The sequence below is a fragment of the Anastrepha obliqua genome, chromosome 5 (genome assembly GCF_027943255.1).
Source record: "Anastrepha obliqua isolate idAnaObli1 chromosome 5, idAnaObli1_1.0, whole genome shotgun sequence".
Classification (NCBI taxonomy): domain Eukaryota; kingdom Metazoa; phylum Arthropoda; class Insecta; order Diptera; family Tephritidae; genus Anastrepha; species Anastrepha obliqua.
The window spans coordinates 30708999-30726077 of record NC_072896.1 but is presented as its reverse complement, the minus strand read 5'-3'; the positions used below and the strand labels follow the sequence as shown (position 1 = coordinate 30726077).

Genomic DNA, 17079 nt, shown 5'->3' with positions numbered 1-17079 from the left:
TTTTTAAATGCTTAGGTACTAATCCAGTGGAAGATATAATTATTGGTATTATATTCACTTCCCTCGCTTTGTACATCCGTTTAAGCTCTATGGCCAAAGCTGCATACTTCGATACTTTGGTGGAGTATGTGCTTTGGATGTTGCGATTAAGGGGCACCGCTATATCGATTACTTCGATCGTTTTATTTGTCTTGTCGAACAAGATAATGTCAGGTTTGTTGGCAGCTGCGGTTTGATCTGTGGATATAAATCTGTCCCAGTACAGTTTAAAATTTGCATTTTCGATTATTGCCTTTGGTTCATATTTAAAATACAAGACTTCTGCTTGTAAGAGACCGTGTTTTATCGCAAGTTGTTGGTGGAGGATCTTTGCTATATTGTTATGTCTCATGACATATTCACGGGGGGCAAGTACGCTACATCCAGCAATTATATGGTCGATTGTTTCGCCGTAAATGCCGCACCTTCGGCATCTATCTTCTATTGCCTCGCCATGTATCGACCTTCGGAAATTCTTTGTTGGAATAACTCGGTCTTGGATAGCGATTGCGAAACCTTCTGTTTCAGAAAATAGCTTTCCTTTTTTCAACCATAAATTGGATGATTGTGCGTCTATCCATTCCATTTCGAGATCATGCGGATGGGCACCGTGTATTGTTTTTGCCTTCCATGCTGCGATCATTTCTGCTGGGGATTTAACCCCCTCAGGTACTGGGAAATCCTGGTCCATCAGACTTAGCGGGGTAAAGCCGTTATCTGCCATAGCTATAGCTTTAAATAGATGGGACTCGCTGCTTAGAAAATATGTACGTAGCTTTAAAGTTTGCGAGAAGTGTAGACGCGCTATATTAATGATTCCTCTCCCACCAACGTTTCGAGGAAGGGATATTCTTTCCACAGCGCTTTGAGGGCAATGGCTTTGGAACTTTGTAAATGTGGTGCGTATCAGCGTTTCAATCCGAAGGATGTCTGTCTGAGACCATTTTATTACTCCAAACGAGTAAGTCAAAAGAGGTGTGGCCCAGGTATTGATTGCTTTGCATTTGTTTCCACTATTCAAACTCGTTTTTAATACTGCTTTCAAACGTGCCTCAAATTTGTTCATGAGGCTTCGTTTTACTAGCTTGTGGTTGATTCCTTTAAGTTGCAGAAATCCTAAATATTTATGAGATTCACTGCCATGCAAGTTGTCTACAATAATATTTTGGTCTACTGCGTAGTTTTCTTCGGTTTCATCAAGCTGACCTCTAATCAAATGTATTATTTTGCACTTATCTGGTCCAAATTCCATTCCCACGTCATCGCTAAAAGCTTTAGTGGCATCAATCAGCTCATATAGCTTATGCTTTTTGTTTGCGTACAGTTTCAAGTCGTCAACAAAGAGAAGGTGGTTGAACGTGTGCTCTCTTACTTCAGTTTTGAGTATAAAGCCATTTTGTTTAAGTGTGAGAAGCCTGCTAAGTGGATTGAGACCAATGCAGAACGATAAGGGGCTTAAGGCATCCCCTTGGAATATACCACGTTTGATTGAAATCTGTTTCGAAACAGTTCCATTTAGAACCAGTTTTGTATTCCACTTGCTCATTATGCGGCCCAAGAGGGCAACAGTGGCAGCATCGATTTTGTATATTCTTAATATCTCTAATAGGTAATCATGCGGCATTGAATCAAAAGCTTTTTTGTAGTCAATAAACGCGACGCTTAAATTCCGCCTTCTTCTCAGAGCTACTCCTGTGATAACAGTGTCTATAATAAGCTGATCTTTACAGCCCATTGTGCGCTTCCTGCAACCTTTCTGTTCTTCACATAAAATGCTGTTACTTTCACAGTGTTCATATATTCGGTTAGCGATTATTTTCGTCAAGAGTTTGTATGTCGTGCTCAAGCAAGTAATTGGGCGGTATCTTGCTGGATCAGCAGATGGTGCGTCCTTTGGAAGAAGATAAGTTACTCCGGCAGTGAGAAATTCTGGGATAGCAGCTATATTTTTCAGTAGCTCGTTGTAGCATCTTGCGAGTGCTTCGTGCATTACTGAGAGCTTTTTAAGCCAGATGTTGTGTAGCTGGTCTAGGCCAGGGGATTTCCAGTTAGCTGAAGTACATATATTATTCTTTATTTCTTCTGCTGTTATGTAGTAGAAGTGCATTGGTGCAACGTTATCCGCTTTTTCTTTTTCTTTGGCTAACCAATTCGCATCAGCATTGAAGTGTTTTGCTTGTGCCCATATTTTCTCCCAAAACTGCTCTAACTCTTGTTGTTGTGGATATAATGTCTGAGATTCTGCATTGCTGTTTTGTTGCAGATTTCTATAAATGCTTTTTTGATTTTTGTGGAAAAGCTGGTTTTCCTTCCGCCTCTGATTACTTTTGAGGTATCGCTTACTTAATCGCTTTGAGTAAGCGGCGAGTTGCTGTACTTTCCTATCAATTATCTCTGATAATTGGTCAAGACCCACAGTCTGAGGCTTAAGCGGCGCGATGATTCTAGATACATGCCTTAATAACCTTTTAGACTTAGCCCCATTTTTAAATGAAGTAAGCCTCCCTATAGATTCTCTTAGACCGGCAATTCGTGTTTCGAGTCTTCTTTGCCACCTGGGGACTACTGGCGTTTTTTGCGTTGTTTTATTTTTAAATGTCTGTACCTTTGGGTGCTTGCCCAGTAATCGTGCAGTAGTAAGAGCAGAAACATAAAAGAGAGTGTTAACATATTCCAAGTTGGTGCTATTGGCGACATATGCTGGTAGAATTTTCGAGTTAAGTGTTTTAACCACTTCGTTTAATTTTTCCGATTCGCCTAATCGGGGTATCCTTTGTCTTAGCAAAGGATCCATATCTTCATAATTCGTCAGATAATTAAGGAAAATATCTTTCACCTCCCGTTCTTCATTAGTTTCTGGACCATCGCTTTCAATACTTTCATGGATCAAGTTAATTTCAGGTTGTACGTTGGTAAATTCCGCTAAATTTTCAGGCTGTGGGTTGCGTGCCTCGGTTATCTCTGGTGTTATTTCCTCTTCGCTTCCTTCCACTCCTCGTAGCTCGTTGCGTATTGCACTTTTAAATTCCTCTTGCTTTTCTTTTCTTACATATTCGTGTTGGAAGATTGCTTTTTTTCTTGTAGCAAGGCTATTTTCGGTTAGCTTTCCATTCAGATGTCTATATCTTCTTAGAAACAGGTCTAGCATTCTCTCACGATAGGTCGTCATGTGCTCCGGTTCTTCACAATTTGTGGAAATGTAGTAGCAGCGCAGGACATATTCATTCATTTCCGTTGTCCATTGAATACGCTTTCTAACACGGCCTGCTCTTGTGGTCCCAAGATTAACTTGAGAAACACTTGTCGCAGTGTTGGGGTTTTCGTGTTGTTGTTGTTGTACCACTGGCGACTCCGCTATCTGATGCCGATGAGCAGAGCCCTCGCCGGCAGCCGTGGCTTCTGCCGACACTTGAGCGAATATCCTCGCTCGGCTGCAATCATTAGATTCCTCTATAATGCGGCTCTCCGTTTTTCGAAACGGGTAATTGCATTTTAAACCTTCTGCCAGGTGGTTTACAGATTTCCTTCTGGGTTAACTGTGTCCTTCAGACATGCATTCACACAGCCGGCATGTTAGGCATTTTAGCGGTATGTTTTCTTCTTCGCTGAAACTTCGGAGCCGTGGAGTCGTTACTTCCAGCACCCCTCGGTGAGGGATGTCCGTGCGGGGACGTGACTAGGGTCAGTCTATATTATTATTTTTATTTCTATTTTATTCATTTAATTTTTTTTTTTTTGTTTAAAGTGTGATTTTTTAAGAGCTATAAGAAAGTTTTTCAAAAAAACACACGTAAAATTCTGAAGAAATGCAAGAAATTTTTATTTAAATCGATAGTACAGTCCATATAATTTAATGTTTGAAGATTATTTCATGCAAATGTTGACCACGACTGTGCTTCAAATGGTCCATCCGCTTAGACCAATTTTGGCATACTCTTTCCAATGTTTCGGCCGGTATCTCACACATAAATGCTCCAATATTGTCTTCCAATGCGTTAATTAAAGCTGGCTTGACTGAATAGACATGAGCTTTAACATAGCCCCACCAAAAATAATCTAAAGGCGTTATAACGCACGATCTTGGTGGCCAATTGACAAGTCCCGAACGTGAAATAAAATGTTCACCGAACTCGCCTCTCAACAAGTCCATTGTTACGCGTGCTGTGTGGCATGTGGCACCGTCTTGCTGAAACCACATGTCATGCAAGTCAAACTCTTGCATTTTGAGCAAAAAAAAAGTTGGATATAATTTCACGGTAGCGCTCACCATCCCCAGTTACGTTACGATTCGCAGCATCTTTGAAAAAGTACGGTCCTGATACCTCCAGCCCATAAACCGCACCAAGCTGTGACGAATTCTGGATACATTGGTAGCTCTTGCAATTCTTCTGGCTGATCTTCACTTCAAAATCGACAATTCGGCTTATTTGCGTGCCCATTGATCCAAAAATGAGCTTCGTTGCTGAACACAATTTTTCGATAAAAAAGTGGATCTTCGGCCAACTTTCCAAGAGCCCATTCACCAGAAATTCTGCGTTGCGGTAGGTCGTTCGGCTTCAATTCTTGCACCAGCTGTATTTCGAAAGGCTTTACACCTAAATCCTTTCGCAAAATTTTCCACGTTGTTGAGTAACAGAGGCCCAATTGCTGCGAACGGCGACGAATCGATAATTGATGGTAATCATTAACACTGGCCGATACAGCTGCGATATTTTCTTCAGTTCACACTCTACGTAAGCGTGTTGGTGGTTTGATGTTCAATAATGAAAATTTGGTTCTAAATTTAGTCACAATAGCTCCTCCAATAGGCGCTTCAGTGGATCGATTAAACTGCCCATAAAATGGAAGAAGTGCGCGATAAACTTTCTTAACAGAACACGCATTTTTATAATCAAATTCAATGATTTGCAAGCGTTGTTCGTTTGTAAGACGATTGATGATTAAATTATAGACCAAATTGATGATGTTTGGCAGTGAAACAAAACACGAAACGTGCGTTAGCTGTTTAAACCAGCTGTTTGAAAAGATAGATAGCTAAAAATCCATTATAATAATATAATATTCCACGGACCCATCTGGCAACCCTGTATCTTTTGACAGAGACGTTAGATCGCTAAATGACATACCGCGTTGGAAGCGTCAGTCCAAGCAGATTTTTACCATGGAACAGTACACGCCACGCAAGCGCTCCCAAATTGCTGAAATTTACATTCAACAAAAGAAGTCAATTGTGAAAACTCAACGTGCGTATAAAAAATTAAATAATGTGAAAAGTGCGCCTTCTAAGAACACCATTGAACGTTGGTACGAAAGGTTTTCGACTGGTGATGCTCTTTCTAATCCAAAGAGGCTAAATCAAAACCCAAAATCGCCGTTCGCAGCAGTTGGGCATTGTTCGGACCATTTTACAACGAATTATGCGCATTGATTTGCCTTTATTCCCGTATAAGATTCAATTGACGCAAAGATTGTTGCCTGCGGACACGCCTCGTTGATTGGAATGAGCCCAAAGAGTCATCGAAATCCGCCGGGACCGTCGAATAAGGGCAACCCTGTATGTTAAGTGCGGCCCTCAGGTATATGTAAGATTATATACCTGTACTATGTTAAGTACAACTCTAATTCTCCATTATGTTTATCCGTTATCGCTTTCGAATATTATACTGTAAACTTTTGCTACTTTGTTATTACATTTAATAAATCGTGAACCGTCTAACCTTAAACAAGGTGTCTTTTGCTTCTACTCGAACAAATATAGCTTAATAGCTAACAATTCCCCCCAAAAGTTTTCCACTTACAAATAAAATTCTCAATGAACCAGCTTTGACTGTTCATATCCTCTTTAAATATCAATTTGCCGCATTATGTTTAGTGCAACAAAATATATGTACAAGCACAAGCCCCTTCTACAGTAACCCGCCATTTGAATATTTAAAAAAAAAAATCTGAAATTCGCCGGCCACCGCATCAGCACAAATCAGCAAACTGGAAACACACAAAACCCATAGAATAAAGACATCCAAAGTTCCTCACAACAAACTATCTATAAATAGCGGTACTGCTGCATGAAGGCAACATAACATTTTGCATGATATACAACAACATAAAAAATAAATCAGAAAATTTTATAAGTGGCTTACGCCTTACATTGCGATGTATGTATAGGCACTTTTGTTTATTGCTTCTTTATTTTTTAATGAATATTCTTTTCTAATTTATTTTTTAACGCTCGAAGCATTCAGTCGCGTGCGCTACTTTTTCTTAACAACTACCGCTAGCTCTGCTATTGGCTATTTCATGGCATAATATGCGTCTTTGCAGTGCCGCTGGTTATACGAAATTGAAGAGATATAGAAATTCAAAAGAAAGAGAAAAATGTAAAAAAAAGCAATCTCATACCAGAGCTGTGTAGTAAGAAGAAAACCCAACGGAAACTGAAACTTGTTCTCACTGACATAGCGGTCGGTCAATAGTTGTTGTGCCTTTGCATAAAGAATGGGTGCCTACAAAGAATTCCTTGAGTTGCGTTGGCCAGTGAAAGAATCGCTTGAAAGCTTAAAGTTTATTTGAAATTTTGGCTTGGCGCAATGGCTAGTCATTTGCGTGCATTTCATTCGCAGCAGGCCATACTGAACTTGCACTCATTTCAAGAAAATGTACGCACGCATACATGTACGTACGTGTGTTTGTAAAGACATTTAATGAAAGTATTTCTATATAATTTGAAAACCTATTTTTTTTTTTGCTATTCGTTGAGTTACTGTAGCCATGCCATGGTTTCTTCCACTTTTTTGCATGTGTGTGTGTGTAGTCGTAAACGCATGCGCGACCGCTGCTGCTGAGCAGCAACTGGTTTTCGCTTGCTCGTTGTTAACTAGCTGTTGATGCTTGACAGTTGTCTACTTGCTGCCAACTGTTGTTTTTCTAGTTTACTCTGCTGATGCAGTTGTTTCCTTTTTTGCGGCTATTGCTGCCTGTTGGTAATGAATTACTGTTTCATTTTTCATTTGCTGGTAATTTGATTTAATTAATAAATATTAAATGAACTTTGATAATTACAATAAAAACAGAAGAAATATTACGTTATTCATTTTAGATAACTGCATATACAGCATTTGGAATTATATTATATATAAGTATACGAAAGGCATTAAGGCGCTAACCGATTTGAGATATTACCATAATTGTGTAACCCTTTCGAAGAGAATATTCCGAGGTGATAGAAGAGATAAAGAAATATCTTATTTTCCTTCAATTCATTTAATGATGCTAGGATTATGTCACACTTACAAAATTGATGAAGAAAGTTGACTTAACTTTGACTGTATAACTAAGAATATAAAAGTTCAAGCATTCAGCTAAAACGAGACCTCGAGAGAGCAATATTTAAATCACATATAAGTCAAGGCTACTGAATATTCTGTTTCATTCTAAATGAGCTCTTGCGACCGTGAAAGAGCTATTCCACTTTATTACAGATCAGTCAATTTCAAATCCAAGGTCTATGGTTATGGATGGAGGTCTAAAGCGCATATCAGAGCAGATAAAATATGGTGACTTTGATGCGGTCACGACTCAGGAGAAAATTGGTGAAGCCGAAAATCAATGAACCAAAAATAAAAGATCGACACTTTGATGCGATCAAGACTGAAGAGAAAATTGATGAAGCTGAAAATCAATGGACAAAAAAGGTTACATGAAGTCCGACATTTTGAAAACAATGAAATTAAGGCTAAAAAGGGACTTAATCAGGATCTCATCTACCACAAAATTTTAAGTCTAAATTCCAATTTAAATGTGCAAAAAAAAGTGATGTACTTACACAGTCTGAAAGTCGAAAGCAAAAATATGAAAAATATCCAGGATAAAGAAACCGCCAACGACTGTACTAATTCAAGTGATTGCGAGGATGAAAAAGAATCCGAAGATGAAAACAGTCAATTTAGCGCGCCCCCCGAGTTGAGTCTCCCAGTAATAAACAAGTCGGCAAGAAGGCTGCTAAAGAGACAAAGGCAAAGAAGTAAAGTGAGGCCTAATATATCAGCAGATGCTTAAACCTTAGTCCGCCGAGGGCGAGTCAGCTAAGAAGAAGGTGCTGAGATGTTTCCACCTCATCCTCCATACAGCTGAATCGAAATAATTCACGGCATATATACCTCGCGGATAGTGACCCTTGAGAACACCCACGAAGTTTGAGAGCTGAAAGTTTGCCATACTCAAAATATCTTTCGAACGCCTACGATCCACACGTGTCCAGAAGGATTTCGCGACTTTACAAGTTTTTGTACTCGCCCAGTGCTCGCTGAGTTGACGCGAAGCCTATGGGTTCAGGAGTAGAGCGCAGATTGTCAAGGAGGTCCCGAGATAGCGGGGAAACTACCTCACAGATCGCTTGTCTGGCCAGGAGATGGGACTGCTATGAGAAAAATCTTTTTCTATCATTTGGTGTTTAATGCACGGATATTCAAACCCGTAAACTTCCGAATGGAAGTCCCGTACCAACCCATTCAGCTGCGGCGGCCGCTAGAGATTATATTGAAAAGAAAAAAGTGAATGATTAATTGAAGAATTTTCGTTTTATTGACTTCTCCGAGGCCCTTTTGAACAGAACTTTCTACGAAATTTTGAAAGTAAAGCCAAAATTATTATGGAATTTAAATAAAATAAATTTTTTATTAGATTAATTTATTAGCTAAAAAGCCCTTGATATTTTCCTCAACATTATAATCGTGCTTGTGGAGTTATCTGAAAATATTATCTATCGAAAACTACTAAAAAAAACTGCTTTGAGGTGGTATTTGGAATACCCATGCATTTTGCGAGTGATATTTTTATATTATTTATATGGATTTCACTAGAAAGGATTTCTTCGAAGTTGTATTGTGACCACCATATAGAAAACAAGTTAACAAAGCGTTTCTTCTCCCCATCCCAACCTTCAGTCGCCTTTTGGCAAGCACAATAAACTTGTTCAACTCAAGTCATTGAGTTAGCTTTTTTTTTAAGATTTAGCTTTTCCTTATATTTTCCTTAGAAACATTTTTTTTTTGTCAGAACAACTAGCAAGTACAGCACTCAGACACAATTAAGTCCATTGTACCGCACCCCGATTCCCTTTTAATTTTCTTTTCCCGACCTCCAAAACGAAGAAATCTGAGATCTGGTGGTGCCTAGGAGCCAAGGAGGTCGCTTCTTAACACATCGGTGCCAAACAGCTCAATCGTGATTCGAGCGAGGGCGAGTCAGACGCATAGGAAGTGGTCCGCCGTCTCATTCTCCTCTCACAAACTGGGCAGAGTATACTGACTGAGACCTTTTCCATGTGCTTCACCCACAGGAAGTGGCCCGCCATGAGTCCAACTAGCTGTCTGCAGTCCCTACTCCCAAACACCTACTTGCATGTGTTGTATTTTCTTTGCAAAATGTAACGCGCCTAGTGCTGTGATCCCAGGAGTAGCCCAATATGCTTGAATATGAATTAGATAAAAATTAAATTAAAATAAATAAGTGAATAAAATGTTTGCTAAAACTTGAATATTAATGAACTTTCTTTGACTTCAAAGAAGTTTTACCTTTTTCTTCAAAAATTAATTAACTTTTTGGTCAGTTGTGAGATTGAAGTTCGCGCCTTAAGTCTTTCTAACTTTTCCTGCTTTCTATTATTATAATAAATATCGTGCTTTGAATTAAAAATTCTATAAAATCTAACTGTTCTTCTATTTTTTTCATTACAGAAACTTTGCTAGCAACAACAACAAACGTGAAAATTAGAGCGTGAACTGGTCAGTCGTCACTCTACATACATCGTTACATATCTCTCGCTCGCCACAGATTCAGTAGCCGCAAACGCTCAACTAAATAAATGCAATGCGCGTGTAGCGTAAATTATTATTATGATAATAAATTAAGCTTGCCATTAATTTAGAAGCAAAACGAAGAAGTAGAGAAGCAGAGATAGCAAAGCAAAAGCACAACGCAAAGCAACGGACTAAAGTAGAAAAGAAACGCAGCAGAAGTAGTGTAACCAGCAAACGCACAGGGCATACCAAATCAACGCATTGTAGCATGCAAAAAGAATAATAATAACAACAACAACATTAGCACTAAATTGTGAATTGAAAATATAATTATAATAAAATGGAAGTAGCCACCACAAACAATCATCATCACAATCATCATCATCTTGGGCATCAACTGCATCATCCAGCGCATCGCTTGCCAATGGCTAAGCAGTCGCAACCGCAGCAGCAGCAGCAACAGCAACAGCAACAACAAAACAATCTTAGTCTCACAATCACTACACCAGCCACAGCCACAGATGATGCGTCAGGCAATGGCAATGTTGGCAAGAGCAGTTCGCCACGTTCACCCTTTCAACGTGAGGTGCGTGAATGGCAACGCATCGATCCAGATACGGGCGCTTTGCTTAGCGGCCGTTTAGAGGCCGATCGCTGGATTAATGGGCCGTTGAATAGTTACGGAAAGGTGAGTGCGCTTACAAATAATCACACTAATATATAAATAAGCACATGGCCAATATAAGTGAGCGCGTGCGAGTGTGCGTGTGCAAGTGTAGTTGCTGTGCTTGCGTGTGTAATTATGGTTTGTGTGGCAGGAGAAACATTGTGGCTAGAATTACGGTAGTAAATGTTGTTTAAGCGAAATGCTGTGCTGCACTTGATTGATTGCTGTGCGTAAACTATTGTAGACATACTTGTTGGCGGGTAAGTTTGTAATTTTAAGTTTGCCTTGCATGCAGCGCTCACTTAATTGCAGTTCTCGCTTGCAGTGTGGCGGTTTCAAAAATGTTTGCAGCCAATTTATGACTGACTGTTGCACGCACACCTCATACGCTATTCACTTATAAATATACTCCACTTATGTCACATACGTGTGTGTGTGTATGTAATCATATATCTTTGTAAATATACCCTTTTGATAGACAACAAAATGAATGGCTCACAGCGTCGAGCTAGTATGGCTCAACACAGCCAGTCGAGAATTGACTGACAAGTCGGCAAACACTGACAGCTCATCAAATGTTGTGGGCATTTTTGCGCTATTTTTTCCACTTATTTATTTTTTTATTTTTGCAACATATTACTATTATCTCATAGTTCTAAAGGTATATTGTATAAGGAACGTTCGTATGTATGTGTGTGTATGTGTGCGAGTTTTGGTGTAGGGCGTTGCGACTTTTAATTAAAAAATAGTCCCTTAAGTGATTTTGTAGTGTTTCGAAATATTTGCTGGAACTGCAAGGGAAGTTTGTATGTGTATATACATACACAATAAGGATGTCGACCTCGGGATCCCGTTTTTTCTAGTCCCGAAAACTCCGCCATTGTTGCAAATAATTTTTTTGTACATGCACACTAGGGTCGAAAATCCCGAGTTCCCGATTTTTAGTACCGAAATTTCCGGGATTGTGTCAAATAATATAATGTACTGCACTTTCAGCCCATGTGTTGATAGGGAGTACAAATTTTTCATTAATTTCTAGTCCCATTTTAGTCGTACCTCGCCTTGTCAGCTCATATGAAATGTGGTTTCAGCAAATGGAAACTGTTTTATTTAACAATCAACAGTAGTGTAGCAATTGTAAGTGAAAGAGCCCCAAAGAATTTACCTGACACAAAAAAATAATACGTTTTTTCAATGGTTTGACTTACTTCTTTGAGGCTGAGCCAGCTTGGACGTTGCTTTAGTGATGTGATAAGTCAAAAGAACCAGTATCTTTATTTGTTAGCTTCGTGAAAAAGTATTTAAGAATAGTAATAATGCACTTCCCCTCAGCTACTCATTCCTACTTCTTGTAAAATAAAGTCTCAAAGTAAGTATGTACTGACATCTGTTACATCGGAGCTTTTCCGACTACTCAGGCCCGGCATTAGATGCTCTGATTAGTCTACCACCACTGGCTGAAATACAATGGGAATTGGTATGGCCCCTGTACGGCACACTACAACAGAGTAGGCACGGGCTTCGATCCAACGGTCCTCGCCATGCACCTTGACTCCATGCCATCCAGAGTCGTGCTTGACAAGAGATACAGTGTGGTGCTGCCAGAGGCTCGCATTTTCACGGATGGCTCCAGAACCGAGCACGGCTCCGGCTCTGGGGCCTTCGAGGAATCCAGCAGGACAAAACTGCACTTTCTTCTCTTGGAATGCATACATCTGTGTTTCGAGCGGAGGTGTATGCTGTTCAAGAAGCGGGTAACTTTGTTGACGAAAACAGATGGAGAGGCAGATCTACATGTGTCTGCAGCGACAGCTAAGCTGCGCTCATGGCCTTAGACTGCTCCCCCGAACACTTCAAGGGTAGTCGAGTCCTATAAATCCAGGCTCACCTATGTCGATAGACATAATAGCCTGATGCTAGCCGGGACAGAGTAACGAGATCTCTGACTCTTTAGCCAGACTGGGGTGTGAGGCCAACTTTTCTGGGCCAGAGCCCGTTCTGCCAGTCCCTTCTGCAGACATTAAAGCCACGGTTAGCAAACGAGTTACTCTAACCCACAAGCAAGCTTGGCAGGCTGAAAGAGGTTACAGATGGACAAAACTGGTGTTACCTGTCATGTTCCTCCTGTCACTAAGCAGAGAGGACTGTGGGGGGCTGCTTGGACTGATGACAGGCCACTTTCTATGGGCAAAGCACATGGAAAAGGTGGGCATCTCAGACTGCCCAGCATGTGGAGAGGAGAATGAGACGGCAGACCATTTTCTGCGGACCACCTTGGCTCCTTGGCACCACAAGATCTACTCACATTTCTTCGGAGGTCGAGTAGACTTAAAGAAAATTCAAAAGGGAACCGGAGTGCGGTACAATGGGCTTAATTGTATCTGAGTGCTGCACTGGCTAGTCTGTTCCGACAAAAAAAAGTATGTACTTTGCACAGTACGCTTTGTTTTTGAGGTTTTTTCATATTTTGAAGCTTATCTCACCTGGAGTGTTTTCTTGTTGGATATAAATTGCATAAATTACTAAAAACTAGGCTTACAAGGCAAAATATATTTGTTTCAAACTGCAATAAGTCGCAGATGGATCAACCGGTAGGCGTACTGATTTTTTGTCCGTTGTAACTTTAAAATGTTTGCAATTACTCTGCATTCAATCAAGTTTATCAATTATTTCCTATTACTTTTAAAATTGTATAGGTATTTTCAAAAAATCGTCGTTTGTGGGTATACTCGCTGATTTCTATAACTGCTGATTTGTTATTAAGTTGCTCACTACTTTTTCTTTTATACTCATCATTAACATAATCAGAAAGCACCGGGGATTTTTAAATAAAACAAAACAGCGCTATATTTCAGGCAAATTTATTTTATCTTCTCCAAAATATGACCCGTTTGAAGTAACACGCATGTGCCAACGTTTAACGCAGTCCTCCATGCACCCCTGATAGGCCGACGAAGGGATAGCCTTCACCTCCTTCGTCTCATTTTCTTTGATCTCCTCTATCGACTGATATCTCCCTCCACGAAGTAGTAACTTCAACTTGGGAAACAAAAAGAAGTCGCACGGGGCCATATCCGGTGAATACGGTGATTGCACGATGGTATTTACTTGGTGTTTGGTCAAATAATCCAGCAGAATTTGTGCTCGGTGCAATGGCGCGTTATCTTCATGCAAAATCCAAGAATTTTTTGCCCACATTTCCGGCCGTTTGCAACGTACAGCATCTCTCAAACGCTTCAAAATGGATTAATAATATCCTTTATTGACTGTCTGGCCCAATAGAAGGTACTAATGGTGTACTACGCCTAGGCAATCCAAGAAAAGAGTCAACCAGGTACTTTTTGATGATAGGGTATGAATATTAAATGGGGTCTCAGTTCCTCCCCAGCAAATACAATACTTGACCTTACAAGTATTAATGGGCAAAGTTAACGACTCATTTAGGTGTTCGCTGCACTCACAAGACGCATTAAAACTAAAGCCCCTCGTCCTCAATCACTAGTCACACCACTGTGCCGCACCAAATCAATTCGAGCATAAAAATGTCAATTTCATCAATTCGGCTATTCACTGCCTGCTCTTCTTCTTCTTCTTTTTCGTCTTCTTCTTCTCCTACTACCACCTCAACATCTGACACTTTGCTTTGCCTTTATAGTGCGCCGCTCCTGTCACTGCCACAACCAATCGGTTCTTTACGATGACTCCTATCTACCGCCATCGTAGCCATCATGCGGATCACAGCCAATGCCGACAAATCAGCGCCAATTGAGTTTACAATATTTAACTTCTTTGCTTTTTTCGCTTCAATACAACCAGCGAATTTCATACATATCAGTGCTGCAGCCAGCCAACAAATCTATCTCCCTCATTGTATTTGCCAGAGTGGAACACTTCAAATTTTTTAAATAGGCACTTGGGATTGTGATTTGATGCCGGTTACGGTTGAAAGTTTGCATGTGTATGCGTATGTGTGTGTGTGTATATGTGAGCATACCACATGCTGTGCGGTACGCTTTGATCACTGCCGACACGATAAATTTCTTTTAACGGGTGAAGCTTCTTGTATATTTTGACGGGTCATGCTTTAACTAGCTGACAAAATGTTCGCTTGTTGCGAATATGTAGAGTTTTTTTTTTTTTGTTTTACTTTAACCTTTTTGAGGGTTTCAAATGTAGCCGCTGACAGCAACAGGAGCTGGAAATTTATTCTAAATATTTTGCTCTTTGATAGGAATTGAAAATTGACGGGAAGCCCAGAAATTTTCAAGTTCAATAAAGTGCCTTACAAGTGAAGTAATGATTGTAGAAATACGTATGCACTTAAAGAATCGGGCATAAATGAAGAGTGAGATTTTCAAGTGCTTTATTTATCTGACAGATATAATTTGAAGGAAGTGAACTCAAACAGAATTTTTGGTAATTTGAAATTGGCATGAATATTGATCTCTAATTTAGCTATTAAAAGAAAAAACAAAAAAAAAAAAATATCTGAAAAAATCGTGATTCAATAAGTTTTGCGGTTCCATAAGCGAGTGCGTTGTTACCAGCCAAATTTATTTTGTGTTATGTTGGTAAACTCCTCATATGAACGAATGTGAAGTTTCATTTCAACCTGTTTTTATTTATTGTGCATTCCACTTACAATTCCACACGTCGATTTTCGCAGTATTTTCAACAACGGGAAAAATCAAATTTTATTTTTGAAAGGATTAAAAGCAAAGGAATTTTACGAACGAGTGCTGAAAGTATATCAAGACTCTTCGCTATCAATTAGTACAGTAGAAAGACAGGTTACTGAGTTTAAATGTGGTCGTACAAGCCTTGAAGGTGACCAAAACCTTGACCGACCTCGAACGTCCAAAACCAGCAACAACACCAGAAATCGTAGAAAAAATACAGGAAATCGTACCTAGGCATCTCATTGAGCAATGTAAGCAATATTTTGACTGAAGTATTGGGTTTCACAATGGGTGTGCACAATGAACGCCGCCTTCGCTAACAATCGAACAAAAACACATTCGAATGCGTTCAGGGACATTTAGAGCGTTTTCGAAAGGAAAGAGTGGATATTTTGCGTCACTACAGATGAAACTTGGGGCTATCACTATGATCCTAAATCAAAGCAATAGACTCAAAAGTGGTGCGAACCTAATTCTTCGACTCAGAAACGAGTTCGTGTCCAAAAATGGGCCAAGAAGGTGTTAACATCAGTTTTTGCGGATGCGAATAGAAGTTTGTTTGTGGATTACTTGCAAACTGGTAAAGACAAAAAAATTTGAATATCAGAGTAACTTTTTAGACTAGAAAAGGAAGGAAAATTTCGTGAAAAAAGACACAGTTTGTAAAAGAAAAAAAACCTTTTTATCGAGACAATGCACCGCTTTTATGACATTGGCAAAAATCCATGCATTAAAGTTCGAATTGTTGGAGCATCCACTGTATTCACCATATTTGGCCCTCGATGACTTCTATCTGTTTCCAGGCCAAAAATAAATTCAAAGGTGGAAAGCGATTTTATTAAACGATGAGGTCATAACAGTTGAAGAAGCGTATTTTGCAGCCCTTCCAGATTCTCACTTCAGCGAAGGAGTTCATAAATATTTGAATCTCGTTGAAACCAGTGTATTAATGTTTAGGGGGCCTACCTGTATACTGAATAATAAAGTGCATTTCAAACCATAGGTAGGTGGGGTGGTTGTCATAAAGACACACTTAGACCTTTCGCAGGCCCATTGTGATACCACTGGAGCTTATCCTTACTTTACGTGTTCCCTTTCAAACCATCCGGTTGCTTTAATAAACGAGCAGAGCTTCGTTAGTTTTAGATCGGCTATGTCCGGTACATCGGTTAGAAATGCTGTATCAAGAGTGCGCAGCCTTCTCATAGCTAGGCTTTCACACTCACATAGAAGGTGTCTGACTGTTTCCTCTACTTCTGTATTAATACAGCTTCTACAGAAATCGAAGTACGGGAGTTCTAACCTTCTAGCTACATCTATCATTTTTCCTATAGCTTCTCTGTTAAATCTTAGCAAGATCTTCGATCGACCGCTGTTCCAGTTCGGCCATGTCTGTCTGCTTAGTTCGCATGTTGTGAGGTTTTGCCAGCTTGTATTTACCTTTTTGATGGTTTCCCTGTCTATAAGTAATTTACAAGTGGCTATGGGCATGGGTATCAGCGCCATATCCGGTTCGAGATCGAGCGTTGTACCGGTTCGTGCAAGTTCATCCGCCTTACAGTTCAAACCATACAATTGAGTTTTTCTTATCGAACTGCCGCTTATCGACTTGCCCTGCGTTAGCTAGAACCAAATGAAATGCTTAGGAGCTCTACAATATGAGCAATTAGAATGCCTTTCGGGGTTAGAGCTGCAGAATTTACTTAGATTCCCAAAGAGGCAGATAAGGCAAAGATACGTAAAGCTCCAGCTCCATCTGGTAACACTAAGGACCAGTAGGTCTATGTGACATATTTCAGCCAGCCAGGTCAACCTAATCTCACCTATCGGACCACAAAACTTATTGAACAACCTAGTAATAGGAAGTTCTCAAAGGTTTTGAAACCACTATTTCGCG

At 39.9% G+C, this 17079-nt stretch overlaps 2 protein-coding genes across 8 annotated transcripts in view; one reads left to right on the top strand and one right to left on the bottom strand.

Moving 5' to 3' along the window:
• LOC129248683 (uncharacterized) overlaps positions 1-3268 on the bottom strand; it is a 42997-nt gene extending 39729 nt beyond the window's left edge. Inside the window, exon 1 of the mRNA XM_054888312.1 lies at positions 1412-3268. Within this exon, the coding sequence (XP_054744287.1) occupies positions 1412-3268 (1857 nt within the window). The remainder of the gene's footprint in view (positions 1-1411) is intronic.
• Positions 1-17079, top strand: part of LOC129249415 (pneumococcal serine-rich repeat protein) — a 221395-nt gene that overhangs the window by 133280 nt on the left and 71036 nt on the right. For all 7 annotated transcript variants that reach the window (XM_054889220.1, XM_054889224.1, XM_054889219.1 and 4 more), the window contains exon 4: positions 9774-10524. In XM_054889220.1, coding sequence (XP_054745195.1) covers positions 10177-10524 — 348 coding nt within the window. In that variant the 5' untranslated portion in view covers positions 9774-10176. The remainder of the gene's footprint in view (positions 1-9773; positions 10525-17079) is intronic.